This window comes from Orussus abietinus, unplaced genomic scaffold (genome assembly GCF_000612105.2).
Source record: "Orussus abietinus isolate OABI.00-Male unplaced genomic scaffold, Oabi_2.0 scaffold34, whole genome shotgun sequence".
In the NCBI taxonomy this organism is placed as follows: domain Eukaryota; kingdom Metazoa; phylum Arthropoda; class Insecta; order Hymenoptera; family Orussidae; genus Orussus; species Orussus abietinus.
Window position 1 is genome coordinate 911241 of NW_019394290.1, and position 12608 is coordinate 923848.

At 56.7% G+C, this 12608-nt stretch overlaps 1 protein-coding gene across 1 annotated transcript; it reads left to right on the top strand.

Annotated features, from left to right (window-relative positions):
- Positions 1-910: 910 nt before the first annotated feature.
- Positions 911-11238, top strand: LOC105696203 (homeobox protein aristaless). Its single transcript, XM_012418451.1, has 3 exons — positions 911-1332; positions 7072-7117; positions 10404-11238. Exons 1-3 carry the CDS (start codon positions 911-913, stop codon positions 10986-10988), a joined length of 1053 nt encoding a protein of 350 aa, XP_012273874.1. The 3' UTR covers positions 10989-11238.
- The last annotated feature ends 1370 nt before the right edge of the window (positions 11239-12608 follow it).

Below are 12608 nucleotides of genomic sequence, written 5' to 3' on the forward strand. Positions count from 1 at the left end.
GCTAGACATGCTCGTCTAATTAAACGTACTCATTGTTATCGTTCAATAAGTTGCTTTATTACATTAATTATTTTACAGTTTATTATACATCAGGTACCGCAAGAACATAAGTTCTCGAGCTCGTTTTTTACGTTACGTTTACGTTACCACCCCCAGGCTGCACCATGTACACGAGGAAGCCATTCATGACCGCCAGCGTACGACTCCCCTGTAAATGCGAGCGGACAGGATATGAGATCGCCGCAACAGTTTATGTACTAACTTCCCGAATTAATTGCGACGGTAACTTCGGTCGACGCTTCGACTCGAGGGCTTCTTTTCGACTTTAGAGCTACCTCCGCCAGTCGTATAAGGGTCGTTAACGTGGAAGTAAACGCATCGTTCCGCCCCTTTTGCGTAGTTGCGACCGATCTTTAGGCTTTCGTAAACGGAATGGTTAGATGCTAAAATTCCATCGGCGGCCCTAATAATTTTTGTTGCCAGTTTGAGTCGACTCTTGGAAGGAAAATTGATTCTTTATGCCGATTGGATACGCGTACGTTTCTCGGCAACGAGGGTTCGTTCCGTTCATGGAACTCTTATTAGGATTCGGCTTCCTCGCGTCGGTAATATCCTCGTAAATCAAAGTCCTTCTCGCGAAGGAAAACGAATTGCCCTTCCGCGAATAAAAGCCGTACCCTGACTCCCGGACGAGCTCGACGTCCTCTCCGAGTATTCGCCGTATCGATGATGCACCTTGGCGAGCGGCGTCCGGGTAAATCAGTCCCGTTCCCGGAAGGGGCCCATTCCGGCGTTATACGAGCGCCAGCCGCGGTCGGAAACGAGACCGCGACTTTTCCCGCTGGCAATTTCCGGAGTCGGCCGTTTCGGCATCCCGGGGATCGTTCCCGCTCGAGAGCGGCTCTCAAGGATGATTTCCGTCGGATTTTCAGAGAACCCGGACCGAGGGAGCAGCGAGGCCGCCTCGAGGACGAGTCCGGCGAGCGCTTCCAGCAACTCCGGGACGACCCCGACCACGACCCCGACCCCGACCCCGACCCCGACCCAAACCCAGACTCAGCACCGGCAGAGTCCCACGGGGTCCAGGCCGCAGCACCAGCAGCAGGGCCCGCCCCCCGCTCGGATGGGCATCTCCACCGAGGAGGCCGTAAGGCCCGAAGAGGAGGGGGCCCATCCCAGGGCCGCCCCCACCAGTCCCGAAAGCGAAGCGGAAGTCGACGACTTTGCCCCCAAGAGGAAGCAGCGGCGCTACAGGACCACCTTCACCAGCTTCCAGCTGGAGGAACTGGAGAAGGCCTTCTCCAGGACCCATTATCCCGACGTCTTTACCAGGTCAGTTTGGATCTTCGACGACCCTCGATATCGGTCTCGTTGGAAAACGGTCCCCTCCACCCGCCCCCGCCCGAGACGACGCGGCCAATTTTTATTAACGGTTTCCAAAAATAGTGGAAACCGACCGCGAGTAGAAGTCGCCGACAAATCTCTTTAATTAAGTCCCGCCGGGTCTTGGGAGGACTCGAAGGATCCAGGATACCGGGAGGTTCCCGGAGGGCTCCCTCGGCTCTAGACGATACCGCGGACGGCGTCTCCGATCCGGAGATAGGACCCGAAACGAGCCCACCTATTACTTTACCTCCGCTCGAGGGACCCTCGATAGCCTTTGGACGTTCCGAGAGTACTTTTTACCCCCCGGGCCGCGAATCCCTCTCGAAATGGACGCCCCGAAGACTCTTCCCAGAAATTCCGAATTCCGGATAAACGTTGCGCTTTCGCCGATCCTCAAAAATGGGGGATCCCTCTACATCGGGGTCAGCGTGGAATGAAATTCCCATCGGGCCGCGGAAATCGATCTGGAATATTTCTCAATGTCTTTTCGGATCACTCTGGCGATTTATTTTGATTACGTACCCATTCGAGGGCAACACCCACGGATTCTCGGGGACGTTTCCGTCGTTCCGCGCGGCGCCGGTCGCCGTTGCGGCTGGCCGGAGGTCCTCGGTTCCCGGTAAATGATCCCGAAGGATAGCTTTATATCCGAGCCGGGATAGGGATGAGTTTAATAACGATGATTGCTTCCAGTGATCCCAGGTACGAGGCTAGTTCCTTGAGCGCCCCGCTCCTGTCATTAAGCCCGACCCGACGCCGAGTCATTCTCTCGAGTTAACGCTTTCGTAACTCTCGCCGCGATTTTCGCCGGGCTTAACGTACGAGGACGAACCGTCGCCTCGGTGGATTCCGCTCGCTCGCGCCGAACGATTTTCCGAAATCTGACGGCCGTTAGGGATTTTTCTTTGTAACCTTAAACAAGTTATTTCGACCCGTCTTGATAGTTCTAGCGTTAAAGAAATTCTCCGACGACATTCGATTCAATTTCTCCTAAACTACCCGTCCTCGGAAGAGACCCGAAAGCTGGAAGGATCTTCCGGATCGATCGCGGTGATCTCTCGGATCTCTCGGTAAAATTCGCTTCCGCCTCCGGAGGAGCGGTAAAAGCTCTGAAAATCGGTCGGAGCGGAGGAGTAGCTCTCGATACCCCGGGCTTGCAGCTCCTATCTAAATTAGATCTTAACAGCCGGTAAAGTAAATGGCCCGATAGCGCAGAAGTAGTTTGCATACGATCACGAATGAACGATCGATTGCACGCGAGATCGGGATCGCCGACTATTGGCTAGGTTGCAAATTAAGCCCGCTCGAAACTCGTTCCTCGCGCGTTTCGCGAGTTATTAGAGGGAAAACAAAATGGCGCTCCGACCGTGTTAAAATCCTATCCGATCGAGGGACTCGGTTATGGTATACGTTTCTTTAGTCCGTCGAGGATTCCGGAGACACCGGCGAAACGGTGGAGGACGAAAGGGAATCGGGGACGACCGAGTTTCGCACCAAACGCACAAAATCTCGAGAGGAGGGAACTCGATCTCCCGAGTTTTTCCGAGGGAGGTCGATCCTCTCGCGGAAGCCGACTTCTCTTTTTGCGATCCGCGTCGGCCGAATGAATAATCGGCCGATCGAATATTCGACACGGCCGATCGCACGTGCCCTTCGCAAAGTCCAATGAATATGCATGTCGCCGGACTCGCGGCCTGGCTCGCCTCGGCCAATAAACCTAAGCGACCATAAAATCCAATTAACGCGAAATTAATATCATTACGCGTTCGCGGAGATGACGATGACGAAAACGACCGGCCGAGGGATATACCGGGTGATTCGGACTGCCCCGACTACCGGAGTCGCTCCGGAAGAATCGGAAGTCTCTCCGCTGAATCCGGCGCGATCCATGTTATCGATAAAATTTCTTTTACGTTCAACCGGAATTATTTGGCACGCGCGATCTAATTTAGATAAAATTTCTCTAAAGAATTTTTGCCACCGTTGTGGTAACGTGCCGGATAATATTGACTAGGCGCGGTAATTTTAAAAAACTTGCAACGGTTACCTCGCTTTGACAAATAAACTTAAACGACCGTAAAATCCAATTAACGAGAAATTAACGTCACCGTGTGTCCACGGAAATGACGAAGGGCAAAACGACCGGGAGATTACGCGCACCGATGACGATCGATTCGCGATCGCTCGAACTACGGAAATCGTGGGGAAAAATCGAATCGGTACCCCTCGCCTGCGCCTCGGACTCGATTCCTTGAAAGATTTGGAAAGACCTGTAGACTCCGAGAGACCAACGACAAGTCACGTAACCAGATTAGCGGCAGTCAAGGCTACTGGGTGTATCCCCCGGTAATTTGTTCATTCCTCGCTGATTACTTTGTATTTTTCAGTGCCCAGGCCCGTCATCTCGCGGCTCTAATGCCTGGCTCCAATTAAAGCGAAATTAATGTCATTAGACGTCGGCCGCAAAGAGGGACGTCGATGACGCGGCGATCGGCAACGCGGAATACAGGCCCACTCGACGACTCTCGAGACGCCGACTTCTCGTTGCGAGTCCCGATAAAAGAAGTGTCCGGAGAAATAAAAGAAATTCTCGAAACCCCTATCAAAAACGAAGGAAACTCAGTTTCTTCGAGAGATGAACAAAACGGTCGATTCGCGATCCCAAAGAAAGAGCCACCGCTCGGTCCTGACTTTCCCGAAAAAAGATTCGCGACCGGTTTTTGGGCCTCGCCGAAGACGCATCTTCGAGATTACGAGCATTAGGCCCTATCGACGAAAGCCGAGCCCGAGGACGCCGGGGACGGATAAGGCCCCTTAAAACGATGAGAATTACCGATGCGCATTCTCGGGGTGTCTCTTGCCCGGGGGCGCGTTTACTCGTTACATCTGGAGAAAGCCTCGGTTAATAACGAAGAACCCACGCCATCGGGTCGGATCGAGAGCGGAGCCGTTACGAGCGATTACACCGCTATTAGTTACCTACCGGGTGTTCCGCCGGGGAGGAAGGAAGGAAAAAGGGGAGAAAAAGGAGCCGGATGGATTGCCCTACACCCCATTGCGGGCGAGCACGGGCGTGCGCATAACCGCGCATAACCGCGCATAACCGCGCTTAAGCGGGCATAACCGGCCCGCTCTAGCGCGGGTTAATGTAAACGTGCCAAGACGAGGCCTGGCCGAGCCCGGAATTTGCATACTTACCGGAGAATCTACCCACCGAGAAAAACCAATGACGGATGAGTCCCTCGGCGAGACATCCGCGCGCACCCCGACACCCCAAAGAACAATCACCTGTCCCGCTCGGACTCGGCCGACGGGGGTCCACTCGAAACCAAAGAGTCCACTTACCGAGGGAAAAAAGACCCCCTCCCCGAGGAGATTTGCATAATTACCCGGTAGTCCGGCAGGATTAATGCGCGAAAAGGGGGAAGAAATTAGCGGTATCTATGAATAAATAACAAGCGGTCGATTAATAACGACACTCGACCGCGTCGAGTAAAGGACCCGCCGATTCGAGGGACGCCGCGAGAAGAAAGTTCGGAGGATCGATCGAGGCGATTTTCTCGCGAATCTCGACGAATGAAAGAATCTTCGATAAAAGAGGGCTACGGAAGCGGCGCGTTATTTCGCATTCCGGAAAGGTCGAGGTTTCCGAATCGATGCTCCACGACCCTTGCCACGGGGGACGTAATGCAGCCAATCGCGATTTCCCTCGGCGCGAAAAGCACGAGCCGACCCTGCGATTCCGTGGAGACGCCGCGGATTCCGCATGCGGTGGCGCGATCGAAGCGATTTCTCGCCGAAATTTCGCTTAGCCGCCGATCGAGGAGTAATCCGTCCCGCTTCCGCGGCGCGGATGCCGCGTCGAATCCGTAATTGGCTCGCCGAGTCCGCGCGCGTATTAAGGGCGCATTACGCGCGCATTACTCACGCATCGCGCACGCACCCGATGCGCGATTCGAGGCTCTTCCCCGGGTTCGGCTTGCTTTGATATCGAACGAAAGAAACACGGAAAAATGGAGAAATGGAAAAATACCGGATGGCAATGCCCGTGAATATGCCCGCGGGCAAAGAGATGAAGGACGTCTTCATTTTCGAGTTCGTTTGAAACATCCCTACATCAGAAATTATTTTCGCGTCGTTAAAATGTAGACCGTCGATAAACGTTAACGAGGAATTAGCAGTTTATCGAGAAGGAAAACTAGAATTCCGCCCCGAGAACCGATTTAATGGCCAGTTTCGCGATCGACTTGACCCCCGGGTCAAATAAATCGCGCGATCGCTCCAAGTATTCCTCTTTTATAAAGCCTCGCGCGTGTCGCTATCTTTAAAGAAAAAAAAAATATATTCCTTGCCGAGTTCGTTCTCTCGGTATCGCGACACCTTTCTGGATTTACGATCGGCCGATATTCCCGCACGTCTCGGTAGCTCGCGTTTGGATTCGATCGCGACTCCGATATGACGCACGGGGCGGGAAATAATTACCCTATCTAATTTGATTTATCTTCTCGCACTAAAAACCTCCTTCGAGATAATTGGATGGATTTCGAAAGAATATCCCGGCGATAAAATTCATCGATAAATTTTCCTCCCCGGCATTCTCGGAAGAGTCGACGCCTCGAGGTCCCTTTTTCGTCCTCCCCTCCGAATTTTTCTTCTCTTTCTTTCCTCCTTTTCTGGACGCGCGGAAATTTGCATCGTCCGTGTTTCCCCGCATCCTGCGATATCATTAGCGAATTCAGAGGGAGACGGAGCGTGGAAGACGCGAGAGATGGAAATTACATCGTCCCTTTCGGAGTAACCGACGAAAGGGCTGCCGGCAACCGCCAATCAAAGATGTCCTTCTAAACGCGAAATAAAACCGCGAATTGCATATTTCCTGGATAAAGGGGACGCGCGGGATTGCGGGGGGAAGAAGGGGCCGATGATAAATCCGCGAGCTCGACCGAGTCGATCCCTGTAATTTGCCCTCCTGAATTTCTTACGCCACATCGGGAGGGGCGAAAACGGCCCTAAACGGCCGGCCGCGGCTTCTGTGCGGTAATCACGGACATTTCTCCCAGATTTCGAGGAACATCTGGGCCAATTTGCCTCCGAAATGAGCTTGCGGCGCGGGACCTTGGGCTTTTCGGGACGTACCTCCGCGTGGGTCGGCTCGCTCCTTCGAAACTTGCCTCTGCTTCTCGCGAGTTCCCTCGTCGATCCTCGCCAAGGGAACTTTCCCCCGTCGCGTTAGACGCATCCGAGCCGAACGAGTGGAATCGTTCCCTCCCCTCTTGGAAACCGCCCGCGCCGCGATAATTCCGCCGACACGAGGCGCGCCCCTTCCGGCGCGGAGCCGAAGAGAAAAGAGTCGGCGCTCGCTCGGTGGTTCCCGTTACTCGTCGTTCCGGGCTCCGGGAACCGCGAGACGGAGAGGATCGATGCGGATCCCCGAATGGGCGAAAAAAGAAAGGCAGGGCTTTCCGGAAGAGCGGTGCTCCTCGGTGCGCCGACACCTCGCCGGCTCCTTCGGGGAAGCCGTCCGTTCCGTACACCTCGTACCGTTTCCTGGAGAAGGCGGCCGATCGCCCTCGATCGCCGATCGCCTCCGACCGATTACCCCCGGGAGGGAAAACTACCCCTTCCCGGGAACCGGAGACGGGGAGGTTCCACCGCTCTAATTCTCTCTTTCGTTTCCTTTTTCAGGGAGGAACTCGCCATGAAGATCGGGCTGACGGAGGCGCGCATACAGGTGAGTCCCCGACGACGCGACGTGGAGAAATCCCCGGCCTCGCCGCACCTCGGAGCCGAGGGTCCCGCGAGGGCAATTTCCTCCGTCGACGCTTTACATAACGCGGGCCGATTATATCCCCGACATTTCGTTCGGATAATTGTTCGGCGGTCGGGAGCGTTTGCAAGCTCGGGGCGCCCACCGAGGCCCGACGCATCAATGGGCCCGGCGCGACGGCGCGAACGGCTCTCTCCCGCTCGTTGCGTGAACAGCTGGCTAATTTCCTCAATTAGTTTAATTTATTCCCGGTATTTGCGCGCGCTCTCGGATTCCTCGCCGTTTCCCTCGTTTCGCGAAGGGGCCCGATCGCTCGCGGCCATCTTGCCGGCGGTTCTCTCCGTTTCGTCCTCCGAGCCGAGCCGGGCCTTTTCGATCGCGGCCCCCCTCGGGCCCCGGCTGAGCACCTCTGGCGGAATGACACGCACCGTGGGCCGCCGGTAATTATTTCGGAGAATCCGCGCAAGACCGAGTACCGAGTACTCGTTGACTCTCGATCTCGGGCCCCGGGACCGCTCGTCGAAGGGACGTCTTCATCGAGCCCCTCGAGAGGGGTTCGGCCCGGGGTTCGGCCCGGGGTTCGGCCCGGGGTTCGGCCCGGGGTTCGGCCCGGGGTTCGGCCGATCGAACGAATTCGGCGACTCTCCGGGAATTGGGAGAAGACCCACCTGTCCCCGACTCGCGCCACCTCTCGTAATTTCCAGTTGACGCGATGGCCCTCGTCTCCGTTGCCGATTCCAGGCGGCGTAATAACGTAACGCAAACGCCCCAGGGGGAGGAAAGAAATTGCCGGGGCTATTCGCGTCTCGCCCGCGGGAGTTTCCGCATCTGCTTCGCGGACTCCTTAAGGGTCTCGCACGAAACGACCCCCCTTCCGGGCCCCGTAAAAAAACGGAATTTGACCCGCGACCGCTCCGAACGAACGCGGGAAAAATATTAAGGGAGCGTTCGCCATTGTTCCACCTCGTCCCGTAAAAATGCGCGCATGGGTCAGGCCCCTCCCCCATGGCCGCGGCCCCGGGCCCGATCCCGAGGAATCCGAGGGCACGTCGGAGCACCCGCGAGCACGCGATGCACTCGCGTTTCCCGGAACCCCCGGGACCCTCCCGGACAGGCGAGATACGGGAACCGGCGAGGACCACCTCGGCCGCGATCCTTTTTGCGGTCCGGCGGATTTCGCGAGATTCGCGGAATGCCCCGGCGAAAATAATCGAGGCCCTTTTCCGGTTTCGGGCCCGGCGGACAAATCGAATCGATAATGCTCCCCGAGACCAGGGACGCGCGTAATTAATGTGGCACGATTAAGGCCCCGGGGCCCGGCCCTCGGTTTTGTTTCGGTCCCGGGATGTTTAGCGCCCTGCTGGGGGCAATCCTGTTCGCTATGGGGGGTCCCGGCACCCACCGGTCCTCCGCCCCCGGACATCGGGGGTCCTCTCTGATCGGGCCGACGAATGGGTCCCATCGGCGCGGGGAAACGCCTCGGTGGAATTCCAACGGGGCCCCATTAACCGGCGGGCCCCGTTTCGGACTTTACGAGGACGCGCGCGGGGCCCGGCCGAAGGTCGATCTCTCGTTAAATGCGCGATTTATGGGACCGCCGAGGATTCTCACTTACGGCTGGCCGCGTCGAACGCGAGGATTCCCGATTTATTTACTTATTCGTTTAACGAACGCCGCCTCGCCGGTGGGAGACTTCTCGGCCGGGATTCGCCGGTCTCGCGGTCGGAGGAGACGCTCGCGACGCGCGGTGCTCCGATTCGTTGCACCTTTTTTAACGGGGTATCCCCAACGCGGCCGCGCGATCCGTATCCCGTAGGCGATCGGTCACGAGGGACGATTAACGAAGCGAAAGGAGCTACCAGTCTCTCGAGAGCCGGGGCTCCTTCCATATGGACCGGTAAAGAATCGACGCGGTCATCGGGTACTCCTTTTTTCTCGGCGTGACTCCGCTACTCCCGCGGCGGCGGATCCTTTGACTCCTAAATTCGGCCTCGATCGGCATCGCCACGCCTGGATCGGATCCGAGTTTGTTTTCCCCGAGGAGAAAGGCGCCCTTTGTGCGTCCTCCCGATTTCACGTGCCCCCGTCGACGAGAGATCGGACGGTCGTCGGTTTTCCGGGAAACGGAGCCCCCTGATTTATTGCGACGATTCAGGCGATATTTACCGGTCGGTAGTGCCCGCAAACAAAGTTTCGTCCAAATCGGTAACGTCGCGGTCGCGAATGGTTCCTCTTAATTCTATTGCGCCTCGTCACGTGAGTCGAAGGAACGTTCCGTGCGCGACTCGTGCTGGCCAGTCCCTCGGCCCGTCTTCTTTCCCGTTTTTGATGTACTCGACATGACCGCGGAATTGCCCGGGGATTCGTGCCCGCCCTGCCGGAATCGATCCAACGACCGACTGCCGGAGAACGCTTTCCATACTTCCGAGACGACCGAACGCTCGGAAGTCGAGAACGGTTTCGGCGATCTCCGATGAATTGCACGAGGGGGCTTTGATCGAATATGGAAGTACGGTTAGAAAAAAAAAACACGAGGGACGACGTAAAGAATTTATCCCGCGCCAGTGTTCTCCGGAACGGCTCTTGGACGAGGCGAAGCTGGAAGAAAGCGAAAGGCCAAAAAGAAGAGCCGAAGCCAACGGGAGGCGCGGAGTTCGCCGAGGGAGCTTCCGTTGAACTGATTAGAGCCGAGGCCTCTTCGAAGAATCTTCGCGGTGGAATGCGCTGAAACGGTGGACGCATCCGAGAGCGTTTCGCTCGCGATTGCCCGTCGATTCTTCGAGAGAAGCGCCGAGGCCCCGATCGATTTCCCCTCGGTCCCCGTCCCGGGTCGTTCGAGGACCCTCCGGTCCTTCGCCGTGGGAAATTCGGCGGGATTTTGGGAACGGGGAAGTGGGCCAGGACGTCCCCTACCGGGTTTACGAGCAGGACCCGCGGACGTTGCGTCGTTCGCTAAAACACCGGCTTCGCCGTGGCCGGAGCGATCCAGCCTTCGGCGTCGTTCGACCGTCGGCGTAATGATACGCTACGGCCTTTTCTTCCTGAAAAAGGGGGGAATGCGTCACTTTAAGCGGAATCCGAACTCCCGTAGGTTGCAAACGGTTTCCTGGGAACATTATCCTCCTCCGTCCTGACCCGGAATTCGAGGGAAACCGTTAAAGCGCTAGCGACCCTTCCCGGAGGATCCGATCCCGCGGGAGAGGTAAGGTCGAGAGAGTCCGCGCTCAAGAGTCGCCTCCGTCTGTTTCAGGTGTGGTTCCAGAACCGGCGAGCCAAGTGGAGGAAGCAGGAGAAGGTGGGCCCGCAGGCGCACCCCTACAACCCCTACCTGGGGGCGGGCGCGCCCCCGCCGTCGGCGGTGGTGGCGCCGACCCTGCCCAACCCTTTCGCCCACCTGGGCACCTTCGCCCTGCGCAAGCCCTTCGACGCCTTCCGCTATCCTCCCCTGGGCCACGGCCCGGTCCTGCCGGCGGGTTACCCCGCGCACCCCTACCACCGGGCCCCGCCGCCTCTGCTGCCCCCGGGGATGCCCCTGCCCTACACCTCCGCCGCCTCCTTCCAGAGCCTCCTGGCCAACATCTCGGCGGCCCAGCGGCCGAAGCTGCTGCGGACGTCGCCGCCGCCCCCGCCCCCGCCGACCGCCCCGGCGATCGGCCTGCCGCCGCCACCCCCGCCCGCCGCCCCCTCCCCGCAGGGCTCGCCGCCCGCCGGAAGCGCCACCGCCCTCCCCGACATCGACCGGCGGACCAACAGCATCGCCTCTCTGCGGCTCAAGGCCCGCGAGTACGAGCTGCACCTGGAGATGCTGCGCAAGAACGGGGATCTCATCAGCTGAGGCGCCGTCCTCCCCGGGACGAGACCCGAGGCCGGCCGGCCCGAGGTCGGATCTTGTAGGGTCTTCGGTGACGTTAGAAAATTCGGAGATTTAGACCCGTTCCTCGTTTTGGGCCCGCTGTGGAAGCGGGGAGGAGGGACTGCGATTTCCTGAGGAATCGCTAGTATCGATTCCAGCGGATCGTCCTCCTTGGAAGGACCAAAACGGAGAACGCTCTGCCCTCGCGAAGTTGGTGTACCGAGTGGACCGATCGTTGCGGATTTTTTTTTTTTTTTTTTTAAAGCAATATTCTAAGGATCCTCGAGGATTCCGAAATTTCCTTTTAGTCCTCATCGCGGAGAAGCGTTCTCCACTCTTTTTCTTCAGAGGAACAGAGAAACGTGCAATATCCTGAAAGGACGCCCGAAGTAAAATCGCCGCGGACAATTGTTGCTATCGTTGTTGACAAAATTAAAAAAAAAAATGTTATTTAGATATCGCCGCTGTATCTATAATCGAGAGATGAGAGCGACCGTAAACTTTCAACGAAACCCCGTGCCTTAGAGAAGGTCTTTTGGTACCCAAAGGAGATACCAATTTTTGACCCGAATTCGAGGTCGCGAATTAGACAAATGGGTCGACCTTAAGGGGAAACGCGTCCGTCCAATCGTTCCTCAAGGTGTGCGAGAACTTTGCGCCCTGCAACGAGACGATTCGTTTAAGAGCTTACTTTATCGCGCAATGAAGTTTTTTATTTTTATTCTAGTTTCGTTAGGAATAACGTTTAAGCCAGGAAACGTCTCCAAGTGCCTGCGAGATTAGGATTCTCGAGTTTCCGAGATCCTTTCGTATTTAAAGCTCTACCGTAGGAGCTCGTCGACCGTTCCGTTCCGAAGGAAGAGTTCTTTGAAAGACGCGATGGCAATCGCCGACTCCTGCAAAGACGGACGTTACGACGTACATTGTACTTATTCTTATTAACCTTTATCCTCCTTTTGTGATGAATAAACGTATGACCACTATCGCCGCACTTCGGGAGAAGTTTCCCAACCATTTTCAGCTAAAAATCACCGACTTGCGGAGAAAGAGAGGTAGCCAACGCCGAAACCGAGAGTTTTTTAAACTGGCTACTAGGAACGCTTCGCGAGCGCTCGTCGAGGTAAACGCAGCGAACGCAATCGGGAAAATCCCGGTCCTCGGGTCCCGACCAGGACGCGGAATCCCGGAGGAGCAGCTTCTCGTCCCCGGGGAGGACCACGGATCGGAATGCGGATCACGCTCGAGGGACCGGCTCCCAAATTCATCGTGTGTCGGGCCGGCATTAGCAAATTACTACGGTGTAAACAAATCGACGCTCGCGATCATCCCCGGTGCGCCAGTTAGTTAGTACCCCGTAATTACCGCGACGATTTACACCGGTTCTAGCCACCTAATAACTGTCTACATCAGGATGAATTTAGCGGTCGCTCGTCCGGGAGAGAGAGCCGCTTCTTCGGCTTCTTCTTCGGCTTCTTCGACCCTCCCGGCTCCGAGACGTTCCCCGAGATCATCGATCAACTCGCGCGCCCGGCAAAGGAACGAGGTTGATCGATTTCTCTCGAATTCGCCCACGTGGAGAAAATTCCTGGCTCGCTATCTTAC